Below are 16,119 nucleotides of genomic sequence, written 5' to 3'. Positions count from 1 at the left end.
TAGATAGCCATTGGGCTTGATCTCCTTAAGGTCTCCAATCGGTCCTAAATGTTGAGCTACTTGATGCAATTCACTGGGTAGCATAAGGGCAGGCCATCTTTGAATCTCGGTCGACGGTATCAACAATTGATAAATTCGACGGGGGCAATCCATCTAAAAATGGAAGAGGCGGGTTGTCAATTACCTTACCTACGAGTCCCATTCTCCGGTTGACAAGAATTTAAACGTACAATCCCTTGAAGGGTTATGTACCCATGGGAAAATCAAGGTGAGTTTAATCCTAACAACGGGATTCCCTAAATGGCATTCCCTCTATGGCTCATGCATGATGCCAAATTATCAAAGCGAATAAATATGCAGTACACAAAACGTGACCTAAAGGGACCTCTTTTGTACGCCGGGGTGAGCCTAGAATGAAATGTATTTATGGTGCCAACGTAAAGTATTGAATTTAAACGTGTCACATCAAATAGGGTAGGCTCCTAGAGAGTACCATTCCAGGACTCTTATTTCCTAGGGCTTATGAGTGCAACGAAGACAAAAACTAATAAAAGTTAGTTCAATCAGATAAACACACATAACACATTGTAGCAAAGCAATACAAAGCAATAAAAGGAAAAGAGGGGTTGGATCCCTCCCCTCGTGAATAGTGTCCCTAATAGGGTAAGGCAGACTCTACCCTAGGTAAACTATCATGGATGCATGCGGTATTGGCTCACTAATGCATCTAGACTCGATAGGTTTTAGGTCCCCGAGCCTTCAGACCATGGAAACCAAGGGTCATCAATCCCAAGGTTCTTTGTCGGTGGCTCGAGCGATTCCCCAGACATTGCTACGCACACATCGTGTCACGGCTACATGTCATGAGTGAATCTATCAAAAATCCTCAACCTTCAACTAAAAGCTAAAGGCTATGAACCCAAAACTTAAAATGAAAGATTGAGTGACTCCTCGGATCATGCTACGCACACATCGTGTCGCGATCACAAGTCCAAGTGAGTCGCCTAAAATCCTAATAGGGTGGAGTGGCGTGAGAAGCCACTAAAAGAAAAATAAATGAGGGATAAAGAATTAAAGCGTATGCACGTATGCTAGTGCTCGTTTGGAGGGGAGGGATCAAGAACCAACGCGAGGCTCTAGGGTAATATCCCCCACCCAAATGCAATGCAAAGCGCGGAATCACATAAATAAACCATCCATCCATCAAAACAATCGTACGCCAAATGGGTAAGGGAGTGAGTTGATACGCGCGAAATGCAAAAACCCTAAAAAGAGAAAACAAATGCAACCCTAAACATCCAAATGCGATATATGGAAAGGTTAAAAGAAGAAAAAGATTGACTAAATCAAATTTGTTCGGACTCTCTAAGTCCCCAATGGAGCCGCCAGCTGTCGCGCCCCATTTTAAAAACATATAAATTAATGGTTTAAAAAGTGAATTTTTGATTTGAAAAATGAATAAAGAGCATGGGTCTAAATGGGACTTGAAAATACGACGTTTTGACCCAAAATAATAGTTTTAAAAAGGGTTTTGAAATAAAAATTGGAGTCGCCACTTGGTATTGAGTTAAGGTGTACCAAGTCACCTAAAAAATGAATTTTTTAAAGAAAAAGTAGAAAAACCCTTTCTAAACGACTCCAAATCTACGAAAATCAGAGAAAAAGATTCGGGAGTCACATTTGAAGAAAGGGAAGGCAAGGATAAAAATCCAAGGCACCCTTTCAACCTAGTCAAGGCTAGTTGCGTGATTTAGTCAAAGATTTTCTTAATTTAACCTAAAAAATTTATCACATTTGAATGTACTATATGGATGCAAACCCTAGACCTAAGAGGGTATCGAGGGGTCAAAATATGTTTTCAAAGCTCAATTGGTGCCACTCACATTGATTGTGACGCCCAATGAAGACTCTTCGAAGAAGTCACGAATAATGTAAAAATATGAGACTCTAAGAAAAGAAAAGAAAAATAAAATAATTATACAAATATACGTGACCTAGGGGAATGCATCATGTCAGGTACGGGGGACTAATACTCGTGACTCAATGTTCCCTTTAATAGAGGGAATACGAGCGTGCTAAGGCTAGAAAGCCAAACTCGTCCATATCCCATACGCAAGGGGTTTTCCTAATCTAGCATGCAAATGATTTAACCTAGTTTCTATCTCTTAAATGAAATGCAAGTCTAATGTTATGTTTTCATACAAAGGGGCAAGGAATATATATATAAGGGAAAATACGGAATAAGGGATATAAGTAGAAGGGAATATGGGATAAAGGATGTACATATATAAGAAAGTGTCACGCAACATGGTAAAACCCTAAAAAGTGAAAACATGCATGAGATGAAGTGATTTTATCACACAACCATGATCTAACGCTCGAGGGGCTCCTAAGGGTCTAGCGTTGGACTAGCCCATGTCTACAATTTCCCACTAGCATTGGACTAGTGAGAAAAGTCGGAACAAAGGGCCACAACTAGCGTTGGACTAGTATGGATTCGAGAAATTGACCACAACTCGCATTGGACTAGTGTGGTGACGTCACACATCGGTTACAATCAAATAAATCATGTAAGACCTAATAAAAGCATGTAAACACATAAATCACATATAGCACATAACACATAAGCATGATATCTAGATGCAAATCCCTAAGAAAGCGGTAACACATAGCACATAGACATGCAAAACACACATAAGGCAAATAAAGCAAATAAAGCCCTAACTATTACATTCGGGGGAAAGCCTACTACAATCTAAGAGGGGAAACGAAATAAAATAAATAAAATAATAACCTAGCTATTACAACTTTGGCATTCAAGTGCCTTTCAAATGATCGAAATTGAAAATAACTATATAAAACCAAAACAAATAAAGTAAATAATAAATAAATAAATAAAATGAAAACATTCAAAAGGCATGCAATTAAGCACATAAATCACATAGACACATAGAGTCAAATAAAGTGAAAATAAGGGATAGAGTGTACCTCCCTTGCAATGGTAATCAAATGAAGGAAAAATAACTTCAAAACAATAAAAGGGTCAAGGCACCAATTAAATAGTAAAGTATAAACAAAATCACCAAATCCCTCCCAATTGCAACTTAAATGAAATCAAATAATGCATAATTTCCAAGAAAAGTAAATTATTGATCAAATTTCTAAAATAGAAAAACTACCAAGGACCCAATTGCAAGTATTAACCAGTCACTCAAGCCCAATTAACACATTTTGGGAAATTCAAAGGTCCAAGAGCAAAGAAGGGGTCAAGTAATGGTTCAAACTGCAATTACTCTAGGACCTAATTGCAAGAAAATAGAACATAATTGGGCCTTTGTAGCATAGATGGGAGCTAAGGGGAGTGAAGTGCAATTTTTCTTTTTAACATGCATGCAGATTACGTAGAAGAGCCTTTCTTTTCTGCACCAATTCAGCCGCAATCTTCTTTCCATTTCATCATGCAAGCAAGTTCAACAAGTACCAAGGTTTCAACTACTTGTTGCAGGATTGAAGCAAAGCATTTGAGTTGACCCAACAGCAAGAGAAAGGGAAGAAATGCAGCAAGAAACGCAAGAGGTTTCATGTATCAAAAATACACCACAAACACCAGCAGCTCTACGATGCAACGAAATGGAAAAACACAGCAGCGGTACGAAGAGATAAACTCGCGGTGAACATGCACACAACATACCAACCAAAAACCTAAGAAATCATAAGCTTCAAACAAGCCCAAACTTGAACAAGCCAAAGAAAGAAAAAGAATCCATTTGTCCACGCTGCTGCAACAAGCCGAGAGCTTTAAGCTTGTTGCAGCAGATTTTTATGCGCAACTCTAAGTGCAAAACTATTTAAGACCAGGTAAACAGGCTCCTCAAAACATTCTTCCTAGTTTTCAACATAAAATTCTTAGGCTAAAACACAAAATTCAGGAAGAAAGAGCGTGCAAAACTGGAAATAAAATGTCTGCAACTTTCAGATGGCTTTGAAATGTTTATTTAACCTCATGCTGCAATAGCTAATAACACTCTTAAAAAAAAAGTCCTCAAATTCTTGTTAAACTTCCTAAACCCATTATCAAATACAATACCAAGCACACAAAAGAAAGAAAATCTGAACTAGGGAAAAACTTGCAAACCCAGATTTGTTCATTAGTTTCAAGTTTCTGGTTTTCATGTTAAATCACACGAACACCGAGTTTTTAAGCCAAAACAACAAATAAACTCCAAATCTTGTACTTTGCCCTCCTTAGAATTCTTCAGACCCAAATTACACGCAAACAAGAACCAAAAATGCAACCTTTAGTACATTAGATTACATATGTGGAAAAACATTATCTGTTCATGGCTCCTAAACTGAATTCATGATTTCAGATGCACGTTAAATGAACAAAGAGGCTAACACCAAGCCTGTCAACGGCACAACAATATCACCAAGCATAACCACAGTCATAGTCATCAGGCATGGGTAACGACCAAAACTTAGAAAAGGAAGAAAATCATGCATAGGAGACTCAAGTCCCTGTGAAGATTGTGTTAAACTAATATTGAGAAGAGTCCATTATACCTGAGAGTACTTAGGCTGCTAAATGGATAGGAGAGACCCAAAGAAATCGAACGGTTCTGGAAATTGAAATCTACGAACTGGGTTGCAAGAGATTCCAGCGCTGATGCAGGCGATGCCAACCGAAGATCCCTCCTTTTCTTTTTTGGTTTCCAGCCGAAGCCCTCCTTCCTTTTCTTACCTCTCTTGGTTCCCTCCTCAAACTTACATCCGAAACTCTCTTTTTTCCAGCTCCCTCTTTCCTGAACTTTCTCTCGATTCCCTTTTCTCTATCTCACGGTGGTTCTTACCCAAACCTAGCCGTCCTCTTTTGCTCTCTCCTCTTTCTCCCCTTTTCTTTTTCCGCCGTCCTCCCCCCTACTGAACCCTTAGCTTTGCTTTTATATAGCCCAAAGATCTCTTAGCCCTAACATCGGATGGTTCCCCCGTACTTGATGTCTTCCTCCTGCTTTATAAACCCTTAGATGGTTTGTTGTCCTATGATGCCCTTAGGATAGGGATTAAAGCCAAGTGGAATGATCAAACGGAGCACAAAAAATGAAACCCCGTGGAAAAGGAGCTGGAAATTTCTTGTATCTGCATTTTTACAAATGAAAATGAAGAGGAACGGTTTGGATCATGTGCTTCTCAGAGTCCGTGAACTTGCCTTTTTCTTTTTTCACTTTTTTTTTGAACCATTTTCTTTTTTCCGACGAATCTTAATACTAAAAGGTCTAAAAATAAATTAAACGACTAAATGAGCAACAATAAATATAAAAATAAAAAACTAGAATAAAATAATAAAATAATAATAATTAAAAATGCTATAAAATGCTAAAAAGTGCCTAAAAATAAAAATCATGAGATTAATAAAAAAAAGTAGATAGTAGTTATTACTAAAATAAATAATAATAATAATTTAAAAAAATTTGGTGTCTACATTGAGGAAAAGAATGAAACCATAAATGGCTGGAAAATAGGTAAATACAAAGGACGTGCTGCCTAAATTTACGCTCGAGAACTAGGTAGATATGCTTGTAACTTGAGTAAGGGTTAAGAGCGATTACCACTTGAACCATCGAGGATATTTGCACCCTTCTTTTATCAAGGTATATAAGTTGGAACTTGGCCGACCTTGTACCCTTGGAAAAAAATGAAATTTATGACTAATAGATATACTTTTCTCCATTTCGTCGACCCAAATGGTATTTCAAAGTATACTTGTTTCCAAGTTTCAAAGTCTTAAGAGCGAGTATGAATTTCTTAGAATTTGATAAGTATCTTGAACACTACTTAAACGAGTTGCATTTACTTGATTTTCTTGAAGCGAAACTCCTATGTTTCGAACTCTAGAAAGTTTTACATTCGTAAATGATATTTTATCGCAGATTTGGACTCCAACCAAGGAGTTGGACCTGAACATGGTTTTTGAGAGGCACTAGACTTTTGGTGAGTGCTTCCAAATATCTGGTTGAACTGGACACTTGTTTTAATACTTGATCCATGAAAATACATGATACGAGATTTGTTGATCGGGCAAGAGTGTACTTTATCGCACTTGCCCTAATATGATATTTACTTGTTTATTGTTGCAATTAACTTGATATACTTGTACTTGATTTGTAATTGTGGAGCGGCAGTATGTACCACACTCTATCCGAGTAGGAGGTGCCTCTCATTCCCGTCTCCATACTTTTATTTTAATTCAGTCGATTGGAGTGTTATCTCATCGACTTTTGGGGACCCCAAACCCCACTGGCTAGTTAATCGAGTCGAGCCGGCAAGGGTTTGGTCGATTAGATAACGAACCATGGGTAGTTAGTAATGTCGAGTGGAGTGATATCTCCTCGACTAATCGGTATACTCGAGTATTACCACTCATGTTTATTGAGGATTTTGGGCCCAGTAGGGGGTGTGAATGGTGGACGGAGAGTAGTGTAAGTGGTGCTCTACTGGATTGGTTACTTATTTGAAGGTTGACGGAGTGTCAACTATTACTGGATCAAGCTCTGGTGATGCAATGGGAATTTGGCTCCTGAGAGCCATCCGTATCCTTATACTTTGGAGTGATTATTGTTTATTGGATTATTGTTTCTTTTGAAAAACTTTTACACTCGCTCACTTTGAGATTTGCTACTTGAAGTATTATTGCTCACTTTTATGAACTATTCATACTCATTACTTTGCTACGCGATACTTGCACTTTTAAATAAGGGTTAACTTGCTATTTGGAATCTCACTGGGCTTTTAGCTCATTCCACATCATTTGTTTTCCTTACAGGGGTACGAGCTAGGCGTGAGACGTATACCGGCTAGCGTAGCCTAGTTGTTTCGAATTTTGTAATTGTACTCGCACTAGCCGCTCGATTAGGGTTGAATGTACTGAGAACTTAAATCTTTTGATGTATTTGGGACTGTATGGATGGTTGAGATAGAAATGAATGTATTCGTATGTTCCAAACTTGGGAACCGTTATTTCGTTTATTATCAAGGTTGCACCTTATTTTCATTGATACGAGTGAGTGAGTCCTAGCGAGAGTTGAGCAGGCGGTCCGCTAAACCCTAAGGTATGCCCAGGGGGAGGTGGGGCTGTCACACATGGATTGATAGCTTTGTGATGTGTATTATTGAGCTTTTATATGCTAGTTTTAGTTGCATAAAGGAATTTCCAGCTTGTGATTGAAATTTCAGATTTAGGGTTTCTAAATTGGCCTTATTTGTGGTTGGTTTTGGAGCTCTCACTTGGTGATATATGAAGGGGTATTTAATGGTTTATGATTTGTATGTGAATTTGTGGCTGAATTAGGATGAGATTGGGTGGATGTTAGATTGGAAAAGTAAAGGAAAACAACAGAAAGTGTTGCTGAAATTTTCGCAGGGCCCCTTGAGTAGTTTTGGGAAATTTACTATATCTTGTTGTAGGAATATCAGAATTGAGTTCCGTTTATTGTGTTTTAAACTAGATTCATAGGGTTACTAACCGTGTAAATTTCAGACTCTGGTTCGGTCTAGATGATTTATGGTGATTTTTCAAAGTTAACTGAAATTGTATACCTGTTCTGTCTTTTATTGGATAAAACAACAATTTGAGGCTTGAATTTGACTGGCTTGTGATCTGAATCTTATAAATGTGTCTTCTGAGAAATTGTACCTCTTTGAATCTACTTTCCGATGGTATAAATTTTATCAATTTTGGTCTTAGGAATCATGAGAGATGATTTTTCAAATGGAGGTGCGCAAACCTAGAAAATCCTATTTTTCTTAGGACCACCCATTACTTTTTTCTCTAAAAAGGCGTTTTATCTCCTTGTACTAGTAGTTAACTCGGAGAGGCATGCGACTTGTAGTCTAGCCTCATTTATGCATTCCGTTTACTGGATTCGTGACTGTGGGAACTATAATTGCTTTCCCTTGGTTATTCTAGGGTTTCTCGGTGATTAAAGCCCTACTTTGGGTGAAAACTTTTGAAGTATCTGTACTTGAACTTGTGAGTGTACTACTCCCCTGAATTATTGTTAAACTGGTTATCTGTACTTGTACCTTGTTACTTGAATGCCTGCTTATCTTGTACGAGACGAGGGTGTACTTTATCACACTCGTTATCTGGCTTGTGTGACTTGTTACCTCTGTATACTTGAACCTGTTACCTGTGCCTGCTGTGATGTCGTTTGGAAGTGTATTCAATGACTTTCTTGTTAAATTTGAGCTCAACCTCATGGGGAGTCAAATGAATTGAGTCAGCAAGGGCTTGGTCAAGGAAAATTGACAATCCATGGGTGTTGGTTCTTGGAAAATTTTAGGGTATTGGAGACTCTAGATTTCTGATATACTTGAGTATTACCATTCCTGTTCTTGTTTGGCGTTCGGGCCCGGTGAGGGGGTATGATTGATGGACGGGATTTGGCATTAAAGTGGCGTTCTACTGGATTGGTTCATTTATTTGAAAGTTGACGAAGGGTCAACGTAGTTGGATCAAGTACTGCAATGGGGATTCGGCTCCCGAGAGCTGCCTGTATCCTTTGATTTGTGGTGTTCATTCATTTCCTTTATTTGACGTATATATGTGCCTTAAAAGAGAAATCTTATGATTTATGACTGTTTATACTTTTGGTACCTCACTGAGCTTTTAGCTCACCCCGTTCTCATTATTTTGTTTTCCTTACAGGAACAACTTTTGGAACCATGTTTTGAGAAGCGAGTAGAGCTAGTTAGACATTCATTTGTTCTTTTTTATAGCTTCTCGGAAGTTGAAAACCCTAAATGTATTTTGATTCCAAGTTTTCCCCTTTTGATTTGTAAAGTTTACGAACGTGGAGTTATAAAAGTGTATTCGCTTGTATACGTGAACTATTTTCTTTAGAAATGTATTTTCACGAGTGTTGGATAAAGTGTACATGTATCAGTTATGGTCCGGTTGTGTACGAAAGTTGGACGTGGGAAAAGTTCTGGCCAAGTTACTGTTCACTGAATCCAGCCAAGTTCTGGCCGGATACATGGCCGGATTTGTAACAGCCCCACTTTCCCCTAAGGCGAACCAAAGGGGTTAGCGGACTACCTGCCCAGCTCTCGCCAGGACTACGAACAGCTACACGCGATCTAGAACGTTTCGGAAAAGTAAATGCGCGCTCGGACAAGCCACAGGTAGCAAAATAAGAAAATAACAAAAAAATGAAAACGAAATATAGTGGCCTGGGACAGCAGAATCCGGCCGGAATCTGGCCGGATTAGCGGCCAGATTATTGGCCGGATACTGTCCAGAGAGCAAGGCCGGATTTTCAAAAAAATCCCAAGGCAATCCGGCCGACAATCCGGCCAGTTTCTAGCCGGATTCCTGGCCGAATTCAGTCCAGTGCCTTTCCGTCAAAATTTTCTTTTTTGCCGTTTGCAAGCCGAATCGATCCGAAAGTCAACCAAACATCAACCAAACATAAATACATTGAAATTCAACATTTACAACCACATTGGCATGTCAAAAGCTATTCATCATGGATACACATATTCGGTTTGCCAATCAAAAGATGAACCCAATACACATTAGGGTTTCATGCAAAGAGCTATTCAAAATAGACATATACATGGCTCAATTTGGCAACCAACAAGTATGATCTTCCAAAAGTGATTATTTTCCTGTAAGGAAAACAAATGGAACGGAGTGAGCTAAAGCTCAGTGAGCAACTATCACACAATCAACCAAGATCACTTAAGCATAATCGTTCATTTCAAGTATTCAAATAAGAAGCAAAACAAATCGGTAAAAGGATACGGACGGCTCTCAAGAGCCCCTTTCCACGCTAACATTCTTGATCCAACCTCATTGACCCTCCGTCAATGTTAAAAGTACCAAACCGTAGACTTCACTTCACTTCCATTCCTTCCACCCATCATACCCCAACCGGGCCCGCACTCCAAGCAGTAACTTTAGGTGATACTCGAGTACACCGGAACCAAGGGTCTCATTACCACAAGATTCCCATTTCAGTCCCCGTGGCTAGTCAATTTTCACGACCAAGCCCTCGCTGGCTCGATTCAAGTGAATGCCAACGGGGTCGAGCTCAGTACAGTAGGGCCGTTGGATACTCGTCCAACCAACACCCAAACAATTTCCATGAATGAAATCCAAGAATTCATATAGCAGTACAGTAATACAGTGAAACGGTAAACAATCGGTCACAAGAATAAAAGGAATGAGGGCGGTCAAGTACACCCTCACCCTAATCATTTCCAATAGCCAAACAAGCCTTCAAGGCATCACATTAGCATATAGCAAAGCCACATTATAAACATCCAAGTGAGTAGTATACTCACCAATTAAGCAAGTGAGGTTTCATGCACCGTCGTCCCTAGTACGTCGTGCACTAACGTCACGCCCTAGAACATGTAAACAAATACCATAAGACTCGATAACGAGTCATAAAGCCAAGCCAATTATAACCCAATAGGGTTTCATATGCATAAACAAGCATAATAGCAAACCAGAAATTTCAGCAAAGGGAACTCATTTGATCCAACAACAAAAACAGTTTTCGCCTCCTAATGCGGTAATGGCACAAAATGCGCTACGCTTATCGGATGAGGGCGTAAGACCCACCATCTCGAAGCTAAAAGACAGGGCTACAACAATGTAGAAGGCCACTCAGTCCAAATCCTAGCACAACTAGGTCAAAATGCAGAAAACCAAGCCAGAACCGTAATTGCAGGTTCCCAAATCACACAAAACTGTAATCAGTCCAAGTCAGTCTATACAGGTCCAATGCATTGATTCCAAAGGCATATGATAGCTAAGACATCAAGATACATTTCATCAGAAGACACCATCATCAAAATCCAAAGCTATTCCAGTCAAAATGGCCAATTACAAGTGCAGTTCGCACATTCTGATCACCCAGAACAGCAACAGTAAAAACGACATAACTCACTCTACACTACTCCAAATGCCCCGAAATTTTACAGGCACTTCAAACTCATCAATACCTACAACTTTCATGTTTTGAGCAAAGTCCAATTCGGCCTCTAACCCTATGATCCAAAACCGGACAGATTTAGGGGTTATCAACCCTAACTTTTCTCATTTCAATCCAAACCCAAAATTGGTTGCATTTATCACTAATTCACACCTACTAGAGTCTTTATAGACTATTGCCAATCATCAAAGACAGCCACAACATCACATTCATATTAAACCAGAAAATTCCTCAAAAATATAAAAACTTTACCAAATCAACTCAAATCAAGAAATAAATCACACATTCCATCACTCAAGCCACCATTAGGCACAAAATAAGCATCATTAGCTATAAGAGGATGTTCAATCATCACTTACCTAGTAAACAAGAGAAGAGGAGTTGTAGACCACCTTAGCTCTTCCAAAAACTTCACCAAACTCACCACTAACACTAAATGGAAAGATTGTATGGAGTGGAAACTAGTTTGTGTGATTGATTTGGATGATTTGAGCTAGTGGAAAGCTTGAAGATTGAAGAAGTTTTCTTCCTTCTTGGCAAGAGAGAGGGCCGGCCACAAGGTGAAAGAAAATGGTGATTTTTTTGTGAAATTTTTAGATATTTAACCAATTTTGGTCAAAAGTCAAAAAAAATGAATAGTGTTCTTAAGTCAAAACCAATCACCAAGTGACACGTGGCACTTCATTAATGCATTCCTATCCTTTCTTTTCTCTCTCACATCAATCATTTCACACACTCTACTTATCTCTTAACACCCGATAAATTTTACACAGTATCCGAAACTTAACCTTATTGACCGAAATTTTCCGAACTTTTCGCACTAGTGGGGCCCACATTCATAATCTATCCGTAATTTTTCAAAAACTACCCAATTCTAGAAAAATCATCTAAAAACTCTAATTATCCATAAAATCCACCAAGAAAAATATTCTAAGCCAGAAAATGCAGAAAACATGAAATTAAAGGGGAAAAACCCTAGGAAAAATATTAGGGGAAATACGGGTTCTCACACTCTCTCCCCCTTAAAAGAATTTCGTCCTCGAAATTCCTTATCATTGGCTACTCTGGGATTATCTTGAGCATTATACTTAGCTAACAAATCTGTACCCCCTTCACTGGCCAAGTTCAGTAAATTCTTACCTTCCACGTCCTCTAATGGGTCAAAGACTTGATGTTGTTCTAAGGAGTACACCCGAGAGGACACTTTCGATCCATCCTTGTCCCCCTTCGGCTGGGCAGGGTTGGTCATAGTTGGTGGCAGAGTCCCTTGCCGCTCGCGCAGGCGAGCTGGACAGTTAGCAATTCGATGTTCGGCACTCCCACAGAGCAAGCATTTTCCTCCTTTCTTCCAGCAATTGTCCTCCGAGTGGTTTAATTTTCCGCAATACCCGCAGGGTCCGAGTACTGCAGAAGCCGAGCCTCCTCTTGACGAGCTCTCTTGTGACACTCCCGGCATCCTTACTTCTCCCATTCCCCGACCAAACTTGGGAGGGGTACTTTCATCCCCCTGCCCCGAACTACTTTCAGGAAATCCTCTCTTTTTCGCCTGGAAATTTTTCACCTGGAGCCTAGCATTCTCTACTCGTTGTGCCTTCTCCACTGCTTCGCTGAAGGCGTTAATTTGGGCTGCCGCGAGATCCTTCTGGATCTCTACGTTCAGGCCCTGGACAAATCGCCGTATTCTTCGTTGCTCAGTCATGATGAGTTCGGGCGCAAATTTGGATAGACGGGTGAATTGGCTCTCATATTCCGCCACAGTTTGAGCTCCTTGGCGGAGTCGAATGAACTCGTCTTCCTTCCTCTCCTGAACTAGAGGAAGGAAAAACTTCGCATTGAACTCTCTGATGAAGTTCACCCAAGTCCTAGGTGTCTGTTCTCGTTCCCACTTCTGTTGAATTACGTTCCACCAGGAACGGGCTGCCCCTCAAGCTGGAACACGGCAAAAGTCACCTGCCGTTCGTCAGGGTAGTGTAGGGCTGCAAATATATCCACCATCCTTTCAAGCCATCTTTCGGCAACGTCTGGGTCGGGTCCCCCAACAAACTTTGGCGGAGCGAACTTTTGGAATCGTTCGAGAGCTCTATCTTCGCCCTCGACATGATGGCCAGGGTTTCCGGGGTTTCCAGGGTTAGGGTTTGGGTTCTGGCCTTGTTGCTGCACTACTTGTGCTAGCAGGTTTGTCATTTGCTGCATAGCAGCAGCTATTTGCATATTAGGGTTTACTTGCGGTTCCAGATTGGGTCCAGTAGAGGTTTCCCCCGTACCCCTAACCGGTGTGGGTTGTCTAGTTCCGCGCCCACGTCCCCGACCACTCCGTGTACCTTCCATAAGTTTACTTGGTCTAGGCAAGAATACTAAACCAAAGTAGTAACAAGGCATGTAAGTAACACTCAAAACTTTCACAATAACACATAGTTATACAATCCAAACATGATCACAAACATATATATACAAGCCAAGCAAGATCAAGCCACACACATATATACAATCAGTCGAGTCAAGTACAGGCAAGTCAGAAACAAACATAGACGATCCCCCGAGGAATGGCCTTTCTAGTTCACCAAATCCTTTCTAACCTAGGCCCTCATATCCTTCGTATCCGGGTGCAAGAATCCCATCTAAGATAATTCACAACTCGAGCCGGCCGGTCCCAAGAGTAAACCATCCTTATTAAAGATTCCTACCCGACATACATACCTAGCTTCCTCGAGTCCCATAATAATGATTCGTACACTTATCACATGCCCGGTTCATAACTTATGCTCAAACGAGCACTTAGACATATTCATGAAATTAGGACCACAACACCGCTTGGCCCAGTCTCACTCCGCGCAGAGACCACGCGAAGTGGCTCTGATACCAATTGTAACAGCCCCACTTTCTCCTAAGGCGAACCAAAGGGGTTAGCGGACTGCCTGCCCAGCTCTCGCCAGGACTACGAACAGCTACACGCGATCTAGAACGTTTCGGAAAAGTAAAAGCGCGCTCGGACAAGCCACAGGTAGCAAAATAACAAAATAACAAAAAAACAAAAACGAAATATAGTGGCCTGGGACAGCAGAATCCGGCCGGCCGGATTAGCGGCCAGATTATTGGCCGGATACTGTCCAGAGAGCAAGGCCGGATTTTCAAAAAAATCCCAAGGCAATCCGGCCGACAATCCGGCCAGTTTCTGGCCGGATTCCTGGCCGGATTCAGTCCAGTGCCTTTCCGTCAAAATTTTCTTTTTTGCCGTTTGCAAGCCGAATCGATCCGAAAGTCAACCAAACATCAACCAAACATAAATACATTGAAATTCAACATTTACAACCACATTGGCATGTCAAAAGCTATTCATCATGGATACACATATTCGGTTTGCCAATCAAAAGATGAACCCAATACACATTAGGGTTTCATGCAAAGAGCTATTCAAAATAGACATATACATGGCTCAATTTGGCAACCAACAAGTATGATCTTCCAAAAGTGATTATTTTCCTGTAAGGAAAACAAATGGAACGGAGTGAGCTAAAGCTCAGTGAGCAACTATCACACAATCAACCAAGATCACTTAAGCATAATCGTTCATTTCAAGTATTCAAATAAGAAGCAAAACAAATCGGTAAAAGGATACGGACGGCTCTCAAGAGCCCCTTTCCACGCTTACATTCTTGATCCAACCTCATTGACCCTCCGTCAATGTTAAAAGTACCAAACCGTAGACTTCACTTCACTTCCATTCCTTCCACCCATCATACCCCAACCGGGCCCGCACTCCAAGCAGTAACTTTAGGTGATACTCGAGTACACCGGAACCAAGGGTCTCATTACCACAAGATTCCCATTTCAGTCCCCGTGGCTAGTCAATTTTCACGACCAAGCCCTCGCTGGCTCGATTCAAGTGAATGCCAATGGGGTCGAGCTCAGTACAGTAGGGCCGTTGGATACTCGTCCTGTTGACCTTGGTCGATCAATCCTTGGTTTTGATGATTAACAAACCAAAATGTAGATTTCGGCTAATGTTTTTATGTGAGCAATTTGTTAGAACAGATTCTTGTGGCACAAAAGAAGAAGTAAAAACAGGGCACTCATGTGGGACGTCCGAAAGGAAGCTATCGGACGTCCGAAAGGATGAAGAACATCAAGAAGGAAACTCTGTCGGACGCTCGTGAGGAAGCATCGGACGTCCGGAAGGATCGGACGCACACCTCGGACGCACATCGATTTCATCGGACGTCCTAAAAATTCCACGAAGATTTGATAACTCTCTGGACGACGTTCGGACGCAGGGTTCGGACGTCCGACAGGTGGTTTGGACGCAGGGTTCGGACGTCCGACAGGTGGTTCGGACGTCCGACAGGCCAACGGCTAGTTTTGACAGCATTTAATATTTGACCGTTGGAGAGCCTTTTGGAGTCATTTCTCACCTTCTATAAACACCCCAAAGCACAAGAAGACAATGGACTTTTGCCAACACAAAATACAAGCTTACAAGTGAGATTTTTGAGTAGAAAGATTCTTTGTTGGTTGTATAAGGGGTTGGGAAGTTGGGTTGTGAGGTTGCTCAAGTGAAGGGTACTCTCTAGGAGGAGTAAAACCTTGGTGAAGGTGAACCTATCACTTGAAGTGGTAAAACCTTGGTGAAGGTTGCCTCATTTGTATAAAATAGTTCTTAATTGGGTGAGTGATCTTTCAAGTGTAGGTTGTTGAGGGTTAACTAGAATAGTTGTAAAACTCCTTGGCTCAACCAAAGAGTGTTTGGGGTGAGGAAGGAGTGAGCCTTCACTTGTACATCTTGGTTAGCATCGCCATCTATTGAAGAGGCTATTGGATTGATATTTGGTTTGCATTTCTTATCTTTTCTCTTTAATTAAGTTTTCTTTATTGTGCTTAAATTTGATATATCTTTGTGCATCATTGTGAAATTGTTTGTACTCATTGGGTTGCACCAGGACTTACAATTGGTATCAGAGCTTGGTCTCTTTTGATCAAGCTTAACCGCTTAGAGTAAAGATCATGGCAACCATAAAAGTTTCTTTTTTAGAAGGGCAATCTATTGATAGACCACCTATGTTTAATGGTTCTCATTTTAGCATGTGGAAACAAAGAATGATGATTTTCTTACAATCCGTTTATA

At 40.6% G+C, this 16,119-nt stretch overlaps 1 protein-coding gene across 1 annotated transcript in view; it reads left to right on the top strand.

Annotated features, from left to right (window-relative positions):
• The first annotated feature begins 246 nt into the window (after positions 1–246).
• LOC113780393 (60S ribosomal protein L23a-like) overlaps positions 247–16,119 on the top strand; it is a 29,749-nt gene continuing 13,876 nt past the window's right edge. The window contains exon 1 of the mRNA XM_027326199.1: positions 247–268. Coding sequence (XP_027182000.1) covers positions 247–268 — 22 coding nt within the window. The remainder of the gene's footprint in view (positions 269–16,119) is intronic.

This window comes from Coffea eugenioides, chromosome 8 (genome assembly GCF_003713205.1).
Source record: "Coffea eugenioides isolate CCC68of chromosome 8, Ceug_1.0, whole genome shotgun sequence".
Lineage (NCBI taxonomy): Eukaryota > Viridiplantae > Streptophyta > Magnoliopsida > Gentianales > Rubiaceae > Coffea > Coffea eugenioides.
Note: the sequence above shows the minus strand (reverse complement) of the source record. Positions and strands in the feature narration are given on the sequence as shown.